General features: G+C 35.4%; 1 protein-coding gene across 1 annotated transcript in view; it reads left to right on the top strand.

The window, feature by feature from the left end:
- LOC142350615 (uncharacterized) overlaps positions 1–23,135 on the top strand; it is a 126,994-nt gene that overhangs the window by 91,643 nt on the left and 12,216 nt on the right. The window contains exons 11-12 of the mRNA XM_075402546.1: positions 3,411–3,817; positions 4,861–5,151. Coding sequence (XP_075258661.1) covers positions 3,411–3,817; positions 4,861–5,151 — 698 coding nt within the window. The remainder of the gene's footprint in view (positions 1–3,410; positions 3,818–4,860; positions 5,152–23,135) is intronic.

The raw sequence follows: 23,135 nt of genomic DNA, 5'->3' as shown, positions 1-23,135 counted from the left end.
ATAATTTTGCTGTTTCAAAAGCCAACCTCGTTTATGGAAGGTCCCATGGGTTTTGTAATGGGGCATCATGCAGCTTATTTATTGTATCCAGTTGATAGTTGTAGCTTCCTATGACTTTGAAACCATGTGTTTTCACAAAGTTAGTATTTATGTTTTACCCATTTTTGTTGTTATCAATAGCTGATATAGCGAGCTATCATTGACCTTCTTTTCGTTATTTCGTCAAATTTTTGAGAGCAGCAATTAATAGCTGTAATATGTTATACAGATTTCTAATCGAAATATAACATTTCATTTTTTAATCATTAAAAATAAAAAACTTCCAGTTTGCACTCCATTTATTATTCTGTTTTTGAGTCTGCAGATCTTTGAAGCTATTGTAGCTCTTAGTCTCATGAATGACAGGTCTCTTGAGTGCGAACGAGGCATAATTTAAGTCAATAATTGTTACGAGTTCACAGCAATTGCTTTTTACGAATTCGTGACATAATTTCAGAAAATGTTACCCTTTACTTTAGAATTCTGCGGGCTGTAGTTTTTGTTGGCATGTCACTTATCCTCTTTAATGAGAGTTTTTGTTTTTGTTGCTAAAGAGTCTATAGGCATAAATTATACCTCATTGATTTTCCCAATTGATTGCAATTGTTTTTGCGACTTTGGTGAAATTTGTTTTGAAAAGTTGTTCTTTTTTAGTTTTGACAGACGTTGCTTTTGTTGTAGTCTTTTCAATTAGTTTCGAGGAGAAAACCATCTGCCAACAGATGAGGCGTAAGTTATTAGTTTGGGCGTCTTCCTTTTTAAGCTATTTGTACAATCAAGAATTGGTTTGTATTGGTGCTCTGTTCTTTGTAATATGTTTTCATGACAAAGAAAACATATGTTTTCACTATGTTTTCTTTGTAATATGTTTTCATGACCATTTTTCAGGCCCTTAGCCGTTTTCAGTAGTCCCTCAAGTGCTTAAAGTTGTGAAGCTACTGCGGGGCCGTAATTCAAAGTTAAGAACTCATTTATAGGTGTTTCTAGCCAAAAATTTTGCAATTTTTTGCGTTTTGTTTTGTCATTTTGCATTTTTTTGAACCAGCCTTAAATTGATGTTTGTAAAAGCTGGCAAATGTCTTTTGCAAGATATAATTACTTTTTATGGCCATTTTAACAGCTATATGTTTTGGTACTTTTAATATTTTTTGAGTTTTTGTAGCCCTATTTTTCAAGAATCCTCCTCCAGGAATTGATAATGGGTTACCTAATAGTTTCAAGTGGCAATGGAATGGTTTTAAATATTTTAACATCACGAATTTTAGCAATTTTCTGATAAAACTTTCATTTTTTCAAATTTAACAATTTTTGTCATTATGTAAACTTTTTCAGCCCCAGGTGCCAGGAAACTTCCTTTAGGGTTTGATAGTAGGTTACTGCAAAATTTCGATTGGCCGTGGAATCGTTTTCCACTTCATTTTCTCAAATTTTAGCACTTTTCAACTTTTTTGAAATTTTTTGTATATTTTTTAGGTTTTTCCAGCCTTAATGGCCAAAGGACCTCCTCTAGGGTTTGATAATAGATTACTGCAAAATTTTTAATGGCCATGGAATCGTTTTCAACTTTTTAATATCACAAAATTTAGCAGTTTTCACTTTTTGTAATTTTTTAGGTTTCTCCAGCGTCAATGGCCAAGGAACCTCCTCTAGGGTTCGATAATAGGTTACTGCATAGCTCTTAATGGCAATGAAATTGTTTTCAACTTTTAATATCAGTTCGAATTTTAGCAGTTTTCTAATAGAACTCGTATTTTTTTCAATACTTTTTCGGTTATCATGGGCCCAGGAACCTCCTCTGGTGTTTGATAATAAGTTACTGCATAGTCGCTAGAGGTAATGGATTGGTTATTAATATTTTATCAATTATAGCGAGTTTTAGCAGTTTTTTTAAATTTTTCTGAAAATTTTTATCGTGTTCCAAATTTATCGATCCTCTTGAGCCAGTAAAACTATTTAAGGTTTGAAATAGAGTTACTGGATAGTCTCTCAATGAAATGTTTCTGAAGATGGTAATATCCCGAATTTTAGCAAGATTTCGTTACAATTCGTAATTGGTTTTAAATTTTTTGAAATTTTTGCCATTTTCTGAGTTTAACGATCTTCACTGGTCGAAGTTTTTTTAAGTCTTGCAGATGGTTTACATGATAGAATCCATAGACAAAAATGGTCTTAATTATAGCTGCGAAGCTGTAAGCTGAGCGTAGCTCTTGCGGTGCTCTTGGTTTTTTTGTTTCGTCGTCTGACGCTCTTTTTTCGTTTTACGTTTGTTCACACAGCACTTTAAAATGACTTCTGCACTTTAAAAACTTAAGCTTAGTTTGAATTTGTTTAAGGTCAAATGGACTCATATGTGCAGTAAAGATCCCTAATAGGAGGCTTCTGCGGAATGAATTTTAACAAGCTTTATTAATTTTTCGCTGAATGTTTTGTACAAAGTTTTTTGAGCGGCGTCGATTTTTTTCAATTTAGATCTGTGTCTGTTCCTATCTCTATTATATGGCAGGCAGGTCTATTCTTTCGCAGCTATTCCGGCAATCTGCCGGCTATGTTATTTGTTTCACTGCATAATTTGGAAACTATTTTTAAATTTTGCAGTTTTCAATTTTTTTTGAAGCTCTTGTCATATTTCTCGAGTTTGTCTACCTCTACCTTTTGTGGATAATAAATTTTTTTCTTTCAAGGTTTCAAAAAATTTGTGTAAAATTTCATAAAATTTCTGCAGTTGCTATTTTTTTCTAACTTTGTGTTCAGTGCTACGAATAAGAGGTTTTTTTTACTTAATTGTTTTTACTTTAAAGACACTTAGTTTGCATTTTAGTTCCTTTTTTGATATTTTTGCAAGTTTGGTGCATGCATTCTCATGACGCGTAGTGTCAATATTTATCTGAAATTTTTTTTGATTTTTTTGACATTGCTAGCTTTCGGAAATTTTAATTTGTTTTTAGATTGACTTTTTTGAGCTTATTTCTTCGTATATGGGATCGTATGCTTTGTAGGCTGTCAAAGCTTGATGTTGCTGGAAATACTGATGTTTCTTATTTTTTAATTCAAATTTTTTCCGGCGATCTGCCCTCTGTTTTTAGATTTTACTATCTCTTATTTTTCCACACTCACCCTAGCAGAGAAACTTTGTTTCCCATGTTGTCAGTCTTATGTTTTCATATCAACCTCCAATTGTCATGACTGTGATAGATCTTCAATTCAGCGGGATAATGAGATTTCGCGTAAATTAGTGACGCACGCGATCGGAGTGTTGAAACTTTGGAGGGTTTCCTTTTGTCGTGTAAAACTTTATCATAACCAGGATCAACTAAACTAAATAAAAGCAGTGATTTAAAATTGGCAACTGAAATTCTTATATTTGTTTGCAGAACCCCATAGGCGTTGGCCTTGCGCTTGGGGCGTCTCCAGTCCTAGAGGCCAGTGATGGCGAGAAGTCGTCCATAACGGACGAGTCGTACAAATCAGCTATGAGTGACATTTCAAGCATCGAAGGACGCTCAGAGTTCTCAAGAACGTCGCCCAAAAGCACCAATGAGAGATCAGCAATTTCTCCACAGTTCTCTGATACCGATGACCCTGATAATACCATACAAAATGAGCCCAATGTTAAATCCAGTGTTGATATCATGAGTCCGATTAAAATGGCTACCGGTCTAGGCAAACTTAGCATATCTAAATTGCGGAAGGAGCGAATGCGAAAGCGGACGAACTCTTCTCCAGCAACAATGGTTGAAGTAGCCTCTGAAAATTCAAATTTCTTCAATGACAATGAAAAGTGAGTTCTAAATTAACATTTGATACTCTATTGGCTGTTATAAATGCGCTTTTACGAATCAAAAAGGTGTTAATGTTGTTTTTGTGTATGGGCCAAAGGCTGTCTTACGGCCTCGATTCAATGAGAATATAAGTGATCTCATGTTTTTTTCATTTTGTGTGTCTTTTTTATTAACAGCCGCGTCATTAATTCCAGGCGGCTATTATTGCCCTCCTAATTTTTTTTTATCGTCTAACAGATTTTTGTTTTGTCTTACCCTGACTTCTTGGAATTGACTTTTTCAATGACTCCAGTGACTTCTACTGCTTTGCAGTTAAAATTCGTGTTCGTGACGTCAATTCTGCTTTTAGGTCAATTGCGTGACTTACCTCACTCAAAAAAATGACTAGTGGTCTATTAAAAAGCTGGTGGTCGATCTGTCAATCTTATTTCTTTAGTTGTTAATAGCCTCCCTCATCTTCTCAGCCGGCTATTATAGCGCTCCTATTTTTTTTACTTCGTCGAACAAAAAAAAAAACGTTTCGCTTTACCTCATTTTGCCGCTTTTTCAACATTTTGCGTGAAACCTTTTTGACTTCATGTGATGCCACAAGATTTATGTATTGTTGCAGGTTGGTAATGCTTCCTTCTAGTTGTTTTGTGGTCTTTCTTGCATGCGGTTACTGCACGAAAATGTTGAGTTTAGGATGTTCTCCAGAAGCGTGGATCGACAACCTTCAATCTTCAAGCTAGCTGATAAATTAATATAAAGTGAGTATCTGTTCTTATATCTTTTATTCAATTCTTTCAAGTTTACAGTTACGATATAATAGCAACTTAACTTTAGCTGATAAATCTGTTCTCTAATTTAGTTTTTTACAATTGGTGAGGTTCAGTGTTTACTTTAAATAAATAGTACGTAGTGTGTCTTTAACGATAGTTTCTCGGAATACTATTCGAAATGTTCAATTGTTGCTTTACACAAAGTCGCACTCCCCTCCTTTAGAGAAGCTTCCGGACACATAAAAATTTTATTGTCCATAATTTTTGAGTGACATCTCAAGCATCGAAGGACGCTCAGAGTTCTCAAGAACGTCGCCCAAAAGCACCAATGAGAGATCAGCAATTTCTCCACAGTTCTCTGATACCGATGACCCTGATAATACCATACAAAATGAGCCCAATGTTAAATCCAGTGTTGATATCATGAGTCCGATTAAAATGGCTACCGGTCTAGGCAAACTTAGCATATCTAAATTGCGGAAGGAGCGAATGCGAAAGCGGACGAACTCTTCTCCAGCAACAATGGTTGAAGTAGCCTCTGAAAATTCAAATTTCTTCAATGACAATGAAAAGTGAGTTCTAAATTAACATTTAATACTCTATTGGCTGTTATAAATGCGCTTTTACGAATCAAAAAGGTGTTAATGTTGTTTTTGTGTATGGGCCAAAGGCTGTCTTACGGCCTCGATTCAATGAGAATATAAGTGATCTCATGTTTTTTTCATTTTGTGTGTCTTTTTTATTAACAGCCGCGTCATTAATTCCAGGCGGCTATTATTGCCCTCCTAATTTTTTTTTATCGTCTAACAGATTTTTGTTTTGTCTTACCCTGACTTCTTGGAATTGACTTTTTCAATGACTCCAGTGACTTCTACTGCTTTGCAGTTAAAATTCGTGTTCGTGACGTCAATTCTGCTTTTAGGTCAATTGCGTGACTTACCTCACTCAAAAAAATGACTAGTGGTCTATTAAAAAGCTGGTGGTCGATCTGTCAATCTTATTTCTTTAGTTGTTAATAGCCTCCCTCATCTTCTCAGCCGGCTATTATAGCGCTCCTATTTTTTTTACTTCGTCGAACAAAAAAAAAACGTTTCGCTTTACCTCATTTTGCCGCTTTTTCAACATTTTGCGTGAAACCTTTTTGACTTCATGTGATGCCACAAGATTTATGTATTGTTGCAGGTTGGTAATGCTTCCTTCTAGTTGTTTTGTGGTCTTTCTTGCATGCGGTTACTGCACGAAAATGTTGAGTTTAGGATGTTCTCCAGAAGCGTGGATCGACAACCTTCAATCTTCAAGCTAGCTGATAAATTAATATAAAGTGAGTATCTGTTCTTATATCTTTTATTCAATTCTTTCAAGTTTACAGTTACGATATAATAGCAACTTAACTTTAGCTGATAAATCTGTTCTCTAATTTAGTTTTTTACAATTGGTGAGGTTCAGTGTTTACTTTAAATAAATAGTACGTAGTGTGTCTTTAACGATAGTTTCTCGGAATACTATTCGAAATGTTCAATTGTTGCTTTACACAAAGTCGCACTCCCCTCCTTTAGAGAAGCTTCCGGACACATAAAAATTTTATTGTCCATAATTTTTGTGCCAAAGCAATAAATATTGTCCAGATATAAAACGTAGAAAAGATAATTGAGATTAGCATCCTTTGAGATAAGAAATAGTCAAAATTGAAGCCGAGCCATCATGCCAGGAGCCATTGATAGAATACATGTTGTAAAAGTGATACATGTTGTAGAAAAATAGAAGTCGGTTATGGGAATATCATTGAAGTAAAAGTTGTGGGGATCGAAATTGTCGAGTGTTGTTCATAGAGTTAACTGTAGTAATTTTGGTGGGTCAAAATTGGTGTGTGTTAGAGCCAAGTTAGAATCGCATATTTGATCGTTGCGTTAATCGACAGCTGCTGGTTGTAGAGAATTGTATCGGAAAAGGTGCAGGTGTTCGTCAGAGAGTATACTACAATTTATTATACAGTTCACTGCACTAGAGGTTGGATTCAGAGTTTTCACCTGCTGGTGAATGTTGATCAGTTTGGATAATTAGTTGTTCATTCGGGATGGTTTGTAGGGAGACATGTTGCGAGTGTAGTCGTGACTCATTTTGATGATTAGGATCAATGGAGACATTTATTGATGAAGCAGACCTTGAGGGTTGTCTGTTGTTTGGGGTGTTCTGATTTATATTGTTTTGGGATGTTTTCAAATGGTAATTTCCGTCTGATTTCAAGTGGATCTGAGATATCAAAAGCGGATTGTTAGGATCCTTGTCTTAATATGGTGGACATAAACGTCCATCAATGCGTGACATCATGACAAAAACATGTGAATCACTGTGTTTTTGGATTATTTCGTTGAGTTATTATATCGATGTAGTTCATACCCTCCAGTTGGAGGGTAAATGAACATGACTGGTCGAACATTAGGCTTGTCGACACCAAACCTGAAAACTGATGGGACATATTTCCGAATTACTTTGCATTTGTGATAAAGATACATCATGATCAGGTGTAAGATCATAATTCCAATGAAAACAACGACAGTGAGCGAAAATGATACCTTTGCGGGTACGTACTCATTAAAGTAGGACTTGAAAGATGGGTTGAGAGAACTCATGTCCATTGTAATTGGTTGAGAAATTTTGATAAGGTCGTCACTCGTTGAAATTTTTGGACTTTGTGCTAATTCTGCTCGAACTTTCTTGATGAGTTCAACTCCTGCTGAGGTTTTGGAGTCAAAGAATGGTAGCTCGCTAATATCTGGCACTGTTCCAAGAAGTGCTGACAACGGGTCAGGTAGCTGAACATCGATGAACGTCGCATTCATGGAGTCACAAACTTCAAGATCCGGACGAATTTTCACGTTTTTCCCGACATTAAGTTGGAATTGGCATTTCACGGTTTTAAGACAAATCTTACATCCCTTGAAGATGCGGGTTTCCTCTTTTAAGGCGGGCTCAAGACTCAACTCTGTTATGTCGTAATTGTCCGTTGCCGACAACAAAAGCCAAATTCCATAGCCAAGGTTAGTTGCTTGAACTTCGGTTGGTAGGTAGAAGACTTCCGTGTCGCAAGTTTCAGTTGCTCGGAGTGTAGATCCGAGACGCAAGGTTGCTAAGCAGGAGAGACTGTTCCTGTAAGAGGCCATGTTCTGGTGACATATTTTATATGTAGTCGAACCAGTACATGCTTCATACTGTTCCTGCGAGAGCGTCATTGTATCCTCTTTCGATTCAGATATAGCCAAATATGGGGCTTCAACGACCCATCTAATGGCCATCCGAGGATCTGACTGAGGCATTGGTATAACATGGGCTCGGTAGACCGAGAAAGCTGTCGTTCTAGACGCTAATGGTATGGCAAGGGTGAGAATCAACCCTTCTTCCACTGTAATAACGTCACGAAGAAGCTTGGCGTCGTAGTACGACAGTAAATCAGTGTTAGTTGGAATTGCAAGCGATAGTCTTTTTCCTGATCGATGTAGCGAGCAGCGATTTCTTTGGAATTAAAGACATTGGCAGATGTTGTTGAAGCATCGTCGGGATCACGTTTCAGACATTCATCCTGTATGTGTACAAAGCTGATCGGTAAGCTTTTTTGTCAGCGTATAGAAGTGATAATAACGAGGCTGCTGTGTCGTAGTTAAAGTTCAATTGCTGATTAGAAAATAACATTTGGTCGCAGTTTCTCAAAATGTGGAAAATTTGGTCGATTATTTCAAATTGTCGTTCGTTTATTTCCCAGTTTTTATTCTGCGTTTCCTCCATCTGTTTTTGATTGTTCTCGATGTTTTCAAGCTTGTTCTTCATTACAAAGAATTTTTCATTATTCAAGGTATTCATTCTTGAAACGAAAGATGTGAGCATGGGTGTGATCGTACCCAGATGTTCTATGTTAGCTGCATTAGTCTGGGCCTTGTCTTGGCATGTTCCGAAAACACCAGCTAGACCGCATGCTCCAGAATTTCCCATGGCAATGCCTGAACCGAAAAGTCCGATGCCTGCCATGGCCAACATTCCAACGTTAGCTCCACGTTTTGATCTTCCGTTTGAAATTGTTGTTTGTAGGAAGGTAGTTGTTTCGTTTCGAATCAATTCGACATCAATCTTTGATTGGTTGACTTCCAATTCTAGTTTGGTTTGCATCCAATTGATGTCAAATGAAAATATGTTTGATTCAAAATTAGTTGAGAAGTCGAGTGAACATGATACAGATGGCATTTTCCAACGATCAGTAAGATTTTTCAATAAATTCGTGAGTTCAGGCTTCAGCGTGAAATTATATGTTGGAAATGGTACAAGAAACTGAACTGGGACAAATTTCTCGGCAAGTAAAATTTTCGGCTCTTCGTTAAAAAATATTCCTTTGCGTAAAACTGAATCGAACTTATCAATAACTTCCGATGAGTACGTCGCTTCAATAAGAATACAGAATATAAGTAAAACTTTGGACCTCACCATATTTCTAAACATAGGACTAGGTTTAGGTTAGGTTTTTAGCTTCAATGTTTTGTGATGTGTTTTAACCAATGTTTTTTGTTTTAGAATGGAAAACTACCTCCTCCTCTTTCGATTAGTGTTGAGGTAGCATTCAGAAGCATAGTGGTTTGGAAAACCACATAAATGAGACAATTTTGGCATAGCCTTTCACACTACTTTGGTCAGGGCGTTGTGGATTTTGGGGTGGGGTAACTTGGACTGACCCCTGAGGGGCGGGTGGAGCAGATGAGCTCTGAATTGGAGGGTTAGACGAACTATGGTTGTTGAAATAACCATGATTAACGGGTCCTCGGTATTCATGATTTGTAAATTGTCCTCCTCCTCGATTAAAATTTTGATTACCTCTGCCTCGGTAATTTCCTCGTCCTCGAAAGTTATTTCCTCTATAATTATTGTTTCCTCTGTTGTTATTCCCTCGGTGATTTCCTCTGTTATAATTTTTTCCGCGATAGTTATTTCCTCTGTAATTATTTCCTCTGTAGTTGTTTAAATTTCTTTCACGACCTCTATCTTGCTGATTCTCTGAACTAACTTACTGTTCCTCAAATTGTCTACTTAACTCGCTGGCCTGATTTTTCATACTTTCTGGGATCTGGGACATTTTTGACATTGAGTTTACTAAATTCTCATTAATAGTACTTGAAATGACTTCGTTGAAAGCTGCGTCAGCATAATCGTCCATTTTACACAACTTATGGATGGTAAATTGTTTTCGAGCAAAAAGACAACGATCATCAATGGTAACGTTATCCGGTTGTTCCAATAGTTTTGCTCTAAGCCAACTTGGCATACTTTTAACAAAAAGGCTTCTTATTTGATGATCTCGCTCTGTCTGTGCAAAAAGCAATTTCTGTGCATTTACTGCGTTAGCTGCAGCTATTCTTGCGGCCTCTGCTCCTGCATCTAATGCTGGGTCAGCTGCGGGAACAACATTTGGTATTGGGTCAGGATAAGCTCTTACTGCCAAATTTTGGAGCGTTACCAAGAAATTTTCCGGTGAATCAGTTTTTGGATCAAATGTATCACTTTCAAACTTAATTAGGTGTATTTCACGAAGCTGAGGGTTACAAAAATGGTCTCTCAAAGCAGTGAGACTGTTTTCAAAATTCGCTCTGGTTTCCTCAGGCAATAACTGAAAAAATCGTAAGGCTGCATCTTTAAGATGAAGCTGGAGAAAATTTGCATGTTGACCTGGATCAACTCCTCCTACTGCCAAAATACTTCTAAGTAATCTCTCAAATTCACGAAAACTTTCTTTCTCAGTTCCCCCGTAATGTTTCAGGGCAATATTTGGTTGTGCCATTTTACGTTGGAAAATTTATTTTCAAAATCTTATTTAAAACTGTTTTTAGAAAGTTATAACGCTTATAGTTAAGAGACAACAAGAAAATTTAGGACAACAACAAAAGACAGTGGAAAGTCAGACTAACGAGACTAAGAATTCAAAAACAAGACTAATTGTTTGGGTTAGGGTCAAAAAAGCAAAATTTTAGAGGCTAGATGATATGAAAATAGAGAAAATAGCACCTTTGAATGATTTACCATGATCATCATTCATTTTCAAAAAAATGATTTCAATTTTGACTGATATTTGACTGAGCGCACTTAAAACATCATATAAATTTATTGCACATTGTGGTTTTTGACGAACCTGTTCGCTGCTGGCTGTAGGCCTTTCTTTCTAGCACTTTCAAGTTCCATAGGATTGTTCTTCTTTCGCTGTCACAGCACCAGATACTGCTTTTCCATATTTCAGCCTGATGAAGAAATGGTGGTTCTCTTCCTTCCTGTCACCATGTGATGCCACAAGATTTATGTATTTTTGCAGGTTGGTAATGCTTGCTTCTAGTTGTTTTGTGGTCTTTCTTGCATGCGGTTACTTCACGAAAATGTTGAGTTTAGGATGTTCTCCAGAAGCGTGGATCGACAACCTTCAATCTTCAAGCTAGCTGATAAATTAATATAAAGTGAGTATCTGTTCTTATACTTTTTATTCAATTCTTTCAAGTTTACAGTTACGATATAATAGCAACTTAACTTTAGCTGATAAATCTGTTCTCTAATTTAGTTTTTTACAATTGGTGAGGTTCAGTGTTTACTTTAAATAAATAGTACGTAGTGTGTCTTTAACGATAGTTTCTCGGAATACTATTCGAAATGTTCAATTGTTGCTTTAGACAACGTCACACTTCTCTGGCTAATTTCTCTCTTCTCTCATTCTGCTAAAAATGATTTAATGATTTTGAGCATCAGTTGCTCAGCAAAGCAATTCAAAATGAACAGAGTCAGTATAAAAAATTGAAGTCAGAAATAGAAAAGGGGATAAACCCATAAAGCCCAATTTTAGATGCCCGATATTTGAACGTCGTTCCTATAAGTCTTAGTTACCATCTCTAGTGCTTATTGGTATTGATAGTAGCCCCTCTAGCCTCTCTCTAAGGAACAAAAGTATGTTCAACTACGAAATGCCATCAAAATAAATCGGACTTAAAAAATGTTTTTATACAAAACTCATTTTTTTCAATGTCTTCTATTCTTTTAATCCCAATCATGCTTATTTGAATCAACGGCGGCTATTTTTCGGCAATCTGCCGGGTAGGTTTTCAATTCATGGTAGGCCACAAGCGTCCATCGCGGCTATTTTCCGGCAATCTGCTGGCTATGTTCAATAATTGCCCTCGCCTAGCAGCTCAATACCGCAATTTCATTATATCTGCAACTCTATAAGCTCAGCGGAGCTATATTGTGGTACTCTGGAATTTTTACAATCCGAAATATTTGGATTGCATTAGTATGTTGTCTTTTTTAAGACCTGTCCACAGTTTTTTTGTTTTTTCGTCTTTTTCACGTCAATGAGAAGTCAAATTAGATTGGTGATTTGGTCACTCTGATGCAGTAAAGGGAGCACCTAATCAAATATGTTTGAGTCGCGATTTTCTGTCAAACTACCTTTATAGTGGAGTGAGAAATTGGCGGTTTTTTAGAAGGATGTTTTTTTTTCACGTGTGTCATGTTGACTTCTATTTTCAGTGGCTCATCTCTTGAGTGCTATTAAAACTAAACATCTGAGATCTGATTGCCCCTATTTGCAAATGATTGAATTCATCAATGGGCAGTTATTTCTTTTTTTGACTTTGTCGCTATTTGTAGTCTTAAAATATTAGTGAATATTTGAATTTTTTCCCTTCTTTACATATTACTCATGTCTTATCACTTAGTTTAATCAATGACTGGACTTGTTGCCTGCTAATCAGACATCAATGAACCTAATTAATGTTGTCAGTTGATAGCTAGTGATTTGATAATAGTGATGAAAATAATCTTTTCAATTTTTCTGTTAAAGGTTATTATTAGCCGCACAGCGATAGCTGGTGCTATTGTTGGCCTTCTCTTGGTTTTTTATTTCGTTTCCAAGATTTTTGTAACAACCATATCACTTCACAACGCCCTCAAATCTGCCTTTTGTTCATTTGTTTATGCAATTTCAACTGAAGTGCGTGCGAGACATCATTTTTCGCTCTTAGTGGAGCGAGTTTTTTTAATCGGGTCATTAAATTTTTGGTCACACGTGACTTACAATAACTGATACAGATTCGTAACCAAAATATAACATCTCACATTTTAATGGAGAGAGTATTTTTTGTGATCTGTCTTTTTTACTGTTATTTTTAATTGCTCTCAAACGAAGTCGGTCTTTGTATGCGATTTTTTGCTTGACCGATTTTTTGTCTGTTGCTTTTGACTTTTCATCCTCAAAAGCGGGATAAACAGGTAGCGCCCAGCGGGCATTAAGTGCTCTTAGAGCCTTTCAGCTCTGTTTTAGCTCAAACTGACGAAGCCAACCTCTCGCCTGTCGTTTGAGAGCAATTCGCCCGACGTTAGTCGGTTATGTTTTCAGACTGCAGATCTACGAAACTTTTGCGGCTGTATTCTTGCAATCTGCCAGCCATGTTTGATTTCCTTGGCTTAGACACTGATTTTTTGCCAATATTGTCTTTTTTTAGTTTTGCGAGTTTTTATTGTTACGTTGTTGTCTTGTCTCTTAGTTTCATTAATGATTTTCTCATCAGTTGATATGGTTGCTTATTTCAATCGCATTAACTGTTTCAGGTCTTAGCTATTGCTTTCTACGAACTATACGCTGTTCGTTTTCAGAAAAATTTTAAGATTTAAGGTATTTACGATTTAAGCATTTTTTTGCATGTATGCATTTTTTTGCACGAATTTTGCATGTATGTGTTGTACTTATTGCTTTTATAGTCTAAATAATAACAGGCAGTGTGGGTTGATAATGCAGATATATTTAATTGAATTTTTGTTCAGTTCAGAGCTTATGCTTTCGGTGACCTTGATACTGTTAATGTTCAACAAATAGAAGCAAGTTTTTTAGTTTCTGTGAAAATTGAATTATTATTTGTTTATTTTTTAGTCTCAATTTTGACAGGTCAACAAAATTGGGTTCAATTTGTCGCATAAAATCATAGTCGTTTTTGTGATTTCTTTTCAAAAAGGGAAAGTTGATCTTTTAGTCTTGACTCCTTTTATGTTTTTCTTGTTTGCTTGTCATTCGTTCTCAAAAAAAGAATTCAAAAACAAGACTAATTGTTTGGGTTAGGGTCAAAAAAGCAAAATTTTAGAGGCTAGATGATATGAAAATAGAGAAAATAGCACCTTTGAATGATTTACCATGATCATCATTCATTTTCAAAAAAATGATTTCAATTTTGACTGATATTTGACTGAGCGCACTTAAAACATCATATAAATTTATTGCACATTGTGGTTTTTGACGAACCTGTTCGCTGCTGGCTGTAGGCCTTTCTTTCTAGCACTTTCAAGTTCCATAGGATTGTTCTTCTTTCGCTGTCACAGCACCAGATACTGCTTTTCCATATTTCAGCCTGATGAAGAAATGGTGGTTCTCTTCCTTCCTGTCACCATGTGATGCCACAAGATTTATGTATTTTTGCAGGTTGGTAATGCTTGCTTCTAGTTGTTTTGTGGTCTTTCTTGCATGCGGTTACTTCACGAAAATGTTGAGTTTAGGATGTTCTCCAGAAGCGTGGATCGACAACCTTCAATCTTCAAGCTAGCTGATAAATTAATATAAATTGAGTATCTGTTCTTATACTTTTTATTCAATTCTTTCAAGTTTACAGTTACGATATAATAGCAACTTAACTTTAGCTGATAAATCTGTTCTCTAATTTAGTTTTTTACAATTGGTGAGGTTCAGTGTTTACTTTAAATAAATAGTACGTAGTGTGTCTTTAACGATAGTTTCTCGGAATACTATTCGAAATGTTCAATTGTTGCTTTAGACAACGTCACACTTCTCTGGCTAATTTCTCTCTTCTCTCATTCTGCTAAAAATGATTTAATGATTTTGAGCATCAGTTGCTCAGCAAAGCAATTCAAAATGAACAGAGTCAGTATAAAAAATTGAAGTCAGAAATAGAAAAGGGGATAAACCCATAAAGCCCAATTTTAGATGCCCGATATTTGAACGTCGTTCCTATAAGTCTTAGTTACCATCTCTAGTGCTTATTGGTATTGATAGTAGCCCCTCTAGCCTCTCTCTAAGGAACAAAAGTATGTTCAACTACGAAATGCCATCAAAATAAATCGGACTTAAAAAATGTTTTTATACAAAACTCATTTTTTTCAATGTCTTCTATTCTTTTAATCCCAATCATGCTTATTTGAATCAACGGCGGCTATTTTTCGGCAATCTGCCGGGTAGGTTTTCAATTCATGGTAGGCCACAAGCGTCCATCGCGGCTATTTTCCGGCAATCTGCTGGCTATGTTCAATAATTGCCCTCGCCTAGCAGCTCAATACCGCAATTTCATTATATCTGCAACTCTATAAGCTCAGCGGAGCTATATTGTGGTACTCTGGAATTTTTACAATCCGAAATATTTGGATTGCATTAGTATGTTGTCTTTTTTAAGACCTGTCCACAGTTTTTTTGTTTTTTCGTCTTTTTCACGTCAATGAGAAGTCAAATTAGATTGGTGATTTGGTCACTCTGATGCAGTAAAGGGAGCACCTAATCAAATATGTTTGAGTCGCGATTTTCTGTCAAACTACCTTTATAGTGGAGTGAGAAATTGGCGGTTTTTTAGAAGGATGTTTTTTTTTCACGTGTGTCATGTTGACTTCTATTTTCAGTGGCTCATCTCTTGAGTGCTATTAAAACTAAACATCTGAGATCTGATTGCCCCTATTTGCAAATGATTGAATTCATCAATGGGCAGTTATTTCTTTTTTTGACTTTGTCGCTATTTGTAGTCTTAAAATATTAGTGAATATTTGATTTTTTTCCCTTCTTTACATATTACTCATGTCTTATCACTTAGTTTAATCAATGACTGGACTTGTTGCCTGCTAATCAGACATCAATGAACCTAATTAATGTTGTCAGTTGATAGCTAGTGATTTGATAATAGTGATGAAAATAATCTTTTCAATTTTTCTGTTAAAGGTTATTATTAGCCGCACAGCGATAGCTGGTGCTATTGTTGGCCTTCTCTTGGTTTTTTATTTCGTTTCCAAGATTTTTGTAACAACCATATCACTTCACAACGCCCTCAAATCTGCCTTTTGTTCATTTGTTTATGCAATTTCAACTGAAGTGCGTGCGAGACATCATTTTTCGCTCTTAGTGGAGCGAGTTTTTTTAATCGGGTCATTAAATTTTTGGTCACACGTGACTTACAATAACTGATACAGATTCGTAACCAAAATATAACATCTCACATTTTAATGGAGAGAGTATTTTTTGTGATCTGTCTTTTTTACTGTTATTTTTAATTGCTCTCAAACGAAGTCGGTCTTTGTATGCGATTTTTTGCTTGACCGATTTTTTGTCTGTTGCTTTTGACTTTTCATCCTCAAAAGCGGGATAAACAGGTAGCGCCCAGCGGGCATTAAGTGCTCTTAGAGCCTTTCAGCTCTGTTTTAGCTCAAACTGACGAAGCCAACCTCTCGCCTGTCGTTTGAGAGCAATTCGCCCGACGTTAGTCGGTTATGTTTTCAGACTGCAGATCTACGAAACTTTTGCGGCTGTATTCTTGCAATCTGCCAGCCATGTTTGATTTCCTTGGCTTAGACACTGATTTTTTGCCAATATTGTCTTTTTTTAGTTTTGCGAGTTTTTATTGTTACGTTGTTGTCTTGTCTCTTAGTTTCATTAATGATTTTCTCATCAGTTGATATGGTTGCTTATTTCAATCGCATTAACTGTTTCAGGTCTTAGCTATTGCTTTCTACGAACTATACGCTGTTCGTTTTCAGAAAAATTTTAAGATTTAAGGTATTTACGATTTAAGCATTTTTTTGCATGTATGCATTTTTTTGCACGAATTTTGCATGTATGTGTTGTACTTATTGCTTTTATAGTCTAAATAATAACAGGCAGTGTGGGTTGATAATGCAGATATATTTAATTGAATTTTTGTTCAGTTCAGAGCTTATGCTTTCGGTGACCTTGATACTGTTAATGTTCAACAAATAGAAGCAAGTTTTTTAGTTTCTGTGAAAATTGAATTATTATTTGTTTATTTTTTAGTCTCAATTTTGACAGGTCAACAAAATTGGGTTCAATTTGTCGCATAAAATCATAGTCGTTTTTGTGATTTCTTTTCAAAAAGGGAAAGTTGATCTTTTAGTCTTGACTCCTTTTATGTTTTTCTTGTTTGCTTGTCATTCGTTCTCAAAAAAATACAGTTCTTGTTTGCTTTGCAGTTTGCTTTCGAATTGTTCAAGTAAATTTGTGTATCTTGCTTTCTTTTTTCCTATGTTTCATTTTAGTCCTTGGAACTGCTAAAATTTTGCGACTTCTGAATTTTTATGAATTGGTGTGATTAAGGATTCTAGAATGTAGTGATGTGTTTTTTTACTTTCACTCTTTTGAAGTTCAAAAATTTTGATTTCTTTCAATTTTGCGGTTTTTTTTCGTTTGTCTGCCATTGTTTATTACTAGATTGATGCATTGTGTACTCCTTCGAAAGATGCGTACGTTCAATATTTTCTTAAATTGAAATTATTATTTCGTATTGTTTTCATTGTGTTTTGTTATTGATTCTTCAAACACTATATCTTTGAAAACGAAAATTTCTAATCGTTTCTGGATTTTGTTTATTTTTGCAAACATCGGGTGATGGGGTTTGTTTGCGTGTTTGATACTGCTGTAAACATAATAAATGTCAGGCCACTAATTATTTCAATTCTTCGGATTATAACTCATGACATTTGTGTTTCGTTGTCTAACGCTTTTTCCTCATTTTGCATTTTTCTTACATCAAAGCTGACAAAATTAAATTTTGTGAATGACTTCATCCTTTCATAGCGGCATTGCCATTTTTGTCATCCTTTCAGTGACGTCATTTCTCACACTTTAGTAAAAGTATCAACGTCATTTGCATGATTAGATTTTAATCATACGTGACTTGCCTCGCTCACTAAAATGATTTTTGCTCCTTTAGAATCAAGTTTAAATTGAATTAATTTAAGGTCACAAGAACTCATATGAGTTATAGGCGACCCTAATAGAAAGGCTTTTGCGGAATGATTTTTAACAAGTTTTATTAGTATATTGCTGAATGTTTTATATAGCTTTTTGTGCGGCGCCGATAACTTTTTCACATTATTTCTGTAAGTGTTTATCGCTACTTTACGTCACGCAAGTCTTTTTCGCAGCTATTCCAGCAATCTGCCGGCAAGGTTTGACTTTCATCTTCGTTCATCGCCTTTTTTATTATCTTTTTATAGCTACGATACTCTAAGCTGAGCGTAGCTATTTTGCGGTGATCTAGATTTTTGTTTTTGCTTCGTCGTCTTACGCTCTTTTTTGTTTTACATTTTTTTCACGCCGCAAACTTCAAGAGAATTTCTTTTTTGATCTTTTCATGTCGCTATTGTACTGATCATTCCCTACTTTTATATGCATTACGTCATTTTTTTTAAACTAATTTGCGGCGAATTTTAAGCTTAACTGTGTGACGAATTTTCGGAGCATAACTAACTTAATTAAGGTCACTTGAAATTACTCTAAACCATTTAAATCCAATATAGGACTCCGGTATAATGATCAATGTTAATAATAAGTCATGGCAAGCAAAATAAAATAACGATTTTGAGTTTTTTCGAAGAGAACTGTACAGCTTGAAAACGTTTTATATTTTAAAAATTTTGGCAACTGTTTCAATTTAATTTCGTTTCTGTAGCTATTTATATTTTACATTACGTAAGTCTGTTTTGCAGCTATTTACCGGCTATGTTTTGGTCGCATCAATTATTTCACTCGAGGGAATAACTGTATTGCTGAATTGTGCTCTACTTTTATGACTCTCCCCAATCAAAAATTCTAATCTCACTCAATCGAATACGTTCTTGTTTTAAGGCGCCCATATTATCTTCTAGCTTCAGTATTACAGTACCCCAATACTGCTAGTAAAAGTCAGCCAACTTTTCCCTTATTTTGCCAATTTCGCGCTAAAGCCTTTTATAATTCAACTTTCGTGAACAAAACAACTTCGCATATTAAAAATAAGGGTCGCCGCATTGTCTCATGATTTAAAAAAATTAGAATTTTACCAAGTGGTTGATATCTTCCGTAAATGTTACGCCAAATCACTGTTAAACAATTATTATCAAGCGTAGTTTAATTATTTTGGTCCAATTAGTCTTTTTCAATGAGTTTTGTTTCTTCATTGATTTTTAGCGTGACACTTTTGACTTTGCATCATCACAAATGGGATAGCTCGAGGTCATTAAGTTTCTGTTCAGTGCTCGTAGAGCTCTATTAGTCTCTAAGTATGTTTTTCAAAACTGCGGAGGAGGTATAATTTCATTAGTTTAGGGTCAATTTTGGAACCCCATTTCGTTTTGTCATCCTCCCATCATCCCCGATTTTCTTGCCCCTCCCTCCTGGTTCCACCCAATAATACTAACCTCCTTATTGAGCTCAAGTTAACTAAACCCCGCGACAGTCGTTTGAAGGTAATTCGTACGACGCTAGTCTGTTTTATTTTTAAGCAAGTAAAAATTTAAATCACTGTTTTTTTTCTCATGCGTATGGAAATTGATATGGTCACTCTTTAAAAGGTGATCACCTTCGATTACCATTAAATTATTTTAAAAAACAATTTTTTACATGCATCCGTTTTTCTTTTTTTTCTAAAATCTGCCGAAGAGTTGAACTATGATACAAGATTGCATTGAAAATATTTTAAGTGGCCTATTCCGGCTCCTAAGTGCACACTTGCGTACTTGCTCCTTGAGCGCTTGCTCTAATCTATTCCTTTCCTTAAAAAAAGTTAAAGCTGGGGCTATTATGGGCCTTCTCTTGGTTTTTACAATTCGAAGAGTTTGAGTTGAATTGGGCAGCTGTCTTTTTAAATAGCCACCGCCAGACGCCGGCTATTATTCAGGTGCTCTCCTTTTTTACGACTCGGAGAGGAGTTTTGGTTTTCTTAAGGTTTTTTTTAACGGAAGTACTGTTTGTTCAGGCGGCGTTTTGACCTAATAGTGAAAGTGATGAAAATTGCCGTCTGAACTAATCTTTTCTGAGCGAGAGAAGTTTTTTGTTCATGCGTTGCGTTCAGTGAATAACTTTTTGACTTTGAAATGAGTTTTTGAGAGAGTGGCGCATATAGATGACAGTTTTTAGCCGTGTTTTCGTCCATTTGGCCAAAATTTTTTATTTTAACTTGGTTTCTTTGTAGAAGTAAATTTTGATCGATGCTGCATGAATATGCAGCCATCTGAAATCGATACCACAATGTTTCTGAGAGCTTAATAATTCGTTTCAAATGCCAAAAATGTCCCATTTTTCTCTTTTTTGTCAATTTTTGCTTTTTTCATTAATTTCTTTATTTTTGGCTCTTTGAGCGGACTTTTTTAAAACCAAATTAGTAAATATGTCAACATCGCTTTCATAATTCGTGAAATGGACGCCTCTTTTTGACCTGAGGTGTTTTTGTTTTTTACAGAATTGCACACATACAAATCCGATTTTGGCGGTTATTGCCAAAGTTTTCTACGTTTTTTTGTTTTTACATTCAGATTATTTGCCATGAAAAGTATGTTTGTGAAACATCGTTGTTTTTTTCATTTTGTTGCTAATTGAATTGTTTTTGTCGATAACTATTTTAAATTGAGTAACAGTTTTTTTTTAATTTGAATTTTTTTTCAAATTGTTTTAGTGTCTCACAATTGAGCTGCTTTCACTTCTTACTGAGACAGGCAGCTGGCTATGTCAAGTTCTTAAACATCAATTACTTAATATTAAAAATCCATTTTTTACCTCAATTTTTTGATTTTGATTTTTAGAGTTCCCAATTTTTTTTATTTTTGAAATTGACAAATAGTTTTTTATCTTTTTCACATACATGCGCAATGTAATTTTTTAGTTTGGTTGGCTTTATGGGCTATCTTCATTGTTTGACTGATTTTTTTGTTTTTAGCAGTCTTTTAGTAGGAACCAGTTGATTTAAAAGGTAATTTTTTCACGAAGACGACTGACTCATCGAGTCGTTTCCGGAATTCTTCCGCTATGTTTTTTAATTCACTTTACCGTTTGATCACGCTTCTCGTTTTACATAAATCACGATTTTCTCGCTTGACTTCTGATTTACTTCATTCACTGCTTCAACTGAATGGAATTTAAATTCTTTCATCTATTGAATTACGTAATGTAGTGAATACAGTCAAAGTCAAAAGAGCAAAACCATCAACTCATAATGCATTATGTTATTAAAGTTCAATAAAGTGATTGCTAGCTGGCATTAGTATCATGTTTAATAGCCTTCAGTTTAGGAGCCTAATTAAGGGTAGTTTTAGATTTTAACTGGATATATAGAGTATACACACCAAATAAGCTCACTTTGACACTTAGATAAATTGTGTTAATTTCTCGCTTATTTTTTCTTTTTATGTTTCAATCTCAATATGTGTCAAGCGGGTCAACGGCGGCCACGGAAATTTGCCGGCTATGTTGTAAGCATCTGTTACAAATTGCCTTGATTTTTGAATTGGAGGTGAATTGATGATTTTAGTCACGCCGGAGCGAAGAGGCATGTTTTTGCAGCGTGAAATTGTTTCACTTTGATATTGGGAAAACGGTGCTTGAACAAGAATTCGCAATCTCACTTTTCATATGCGGCAATTTTGGACTAGAGTAATTAATAGCCGCCTCAGCTTCTCAGCCGGCTATTATAGCGCTCCTATTTTGTTTACTTCGTACTAAAATTTTCCGCTTTAACTTAGTTCATAGCTTGTTCAACATTTTAAGCCAAATCTTTTCGACTTCTCTAGGCTAGTTTCACTCTTCTCCCAATCTGCTAAACGTGTTTTTAGACAAAACTTGCTCAGCAAAGTAATTCAAAATGAACAGAGTCAGTATCAAAAAAACTAAATCAAAAGTAAAAAAAAAGCATAAACTCATAAGGCGAATTTTAGATGTCCGCTACTTAGACTTTTTTCTCTTAAGTCTTAGTTACGTTTTTTAATGCTTATTAGCATTGATGATGACCAATGTATTCTCTCATTACGTACCAGGAGTTTGTCTAACAAGAAAATAAATTAAAATAGTTCGCATCTCTAAAAATTTTCTTACATCCATTTTTTTGTTGTCTCTTCTTTCAATCCCAAATTTCGTCTTTTTATCGGTTATGGGAATCAACGGGGGCCATTTTGGGCAATCTGTCGGGTTTCTTTTTAAATGCTCTTGCTCGAAGTTCATAGCAATTATTGTAAACGTGCGTGTCTTATTTTTATGCAAAATTTTCCCTTGACATTTTGACTTTCCGAGTGACTTTTACGCCCTTGACTATTTACGTTTCGCGTGATCTAAATTTTTCTCTCAATCACAGAGTTCAATTGGCGGCAATTCAATAGGGGTATGTGTTAAACTCTATTGTGGTTATTTGAAGCCCACTATTGAACTTCTTAGTCCCTTTTAGGCTCCCCATCCCCCCGACTGAAGCAGGCTGAAATTCATTAGGGCTCCCACTCGTCGTTCGAGAGCAATTCTTCCGACGTTTAGTCGGTTATGTTTGGTTACTGTTTATTTAATTGATCTCGAACAAAGTTTGAAGCAATTTTTGTAAACGCGTGTCTTTCTGATGCAAAATTTTTGCTTCAACGTTTTTGGGCTTTTGTTCCTGAACATTCTGTGACTTTTCAAATGACTTTTTCACGCTTCATTTCTTCGTTTTTGAGTGATCTTAATTGCTCTCATTCCAAAATAAAGTTTGTTGATAATATAAAGGCGGTTGTGAGTTGTTGAGTATCAAAGCAGTTAAAGATTAATGATTAACGTAAGTGACTGCTATCTTGGGTTCGAACCCATTTGAGCTCCGAGTTTTTTTGCACCTATTGAAAATTTTTGCATGACACCCTTAATTTAAATTTCATCACGTTTGTCGCTCGAGAGTAGTTCATCCGACCTTAGTCGGTTTATGTTTAATTTTTATCGTCCTTCTAAATGTTTTTCCGGGACCTTTCGGAGTCATTTCTAGGTATACTTTTTTGCTTAGTGCATGAATTTTTTGACTTATTAGTCATCATTTTTCCTGCTATGTTTTTTTTTCGTTGTCGGCACTTTTCATTCTAAGTGGAGCATGTCTTTTCATTTGTGTTTTCGCAAAGTTTTAAGTTTCACGTGACTTACCTCACACTCATAAATGACTTCCTCGCTGTGAAAATAACTTTCATTTAATTTATTTCAAGGAGATATGGTCAACTGAGCGTCTCATTCTAATTGAAGTTTATTTGAGAGTATCTATTAGAAGCAGCAAAAAGTTTTGCAGATTCGTATTCAAAATGTAACATCGTAACAATTAATAGAATGATGAGAAATCTGTTTGGTTCTTTTGTACTTTTCAGGGACTGCAGATCTGCAAATTTATCGCGGCTATTTTCTGGCAATCTTCCTGCTATTCTAATTTATTTCCCTGCAAGTTAATACAGATTGGAATGCTGATTTGGCTCATAGCCGCCGTCACCTGTCAGAGGCTATTATTTAGACGTTCTCCTT

The sequence above is a fragment of the Convolutriloba macropyga genome, chromosome 1 (assembly GCF_964194025.1).
Source record: "Convolutriloba macropyga chromosome 1, txConMacr16.3, whole genome shotgun sequence".
In the NCBI taxonomy this organism is placed as follows: Eukaryota; Metazoa; Xenacoelomorpha; order Acoela; family Convolutidae; genus Convolutriloba; species Convolutriloba macropyga.
This window is presented reverse-complemented; position numbering and strand designations above follow the sequence as displayed.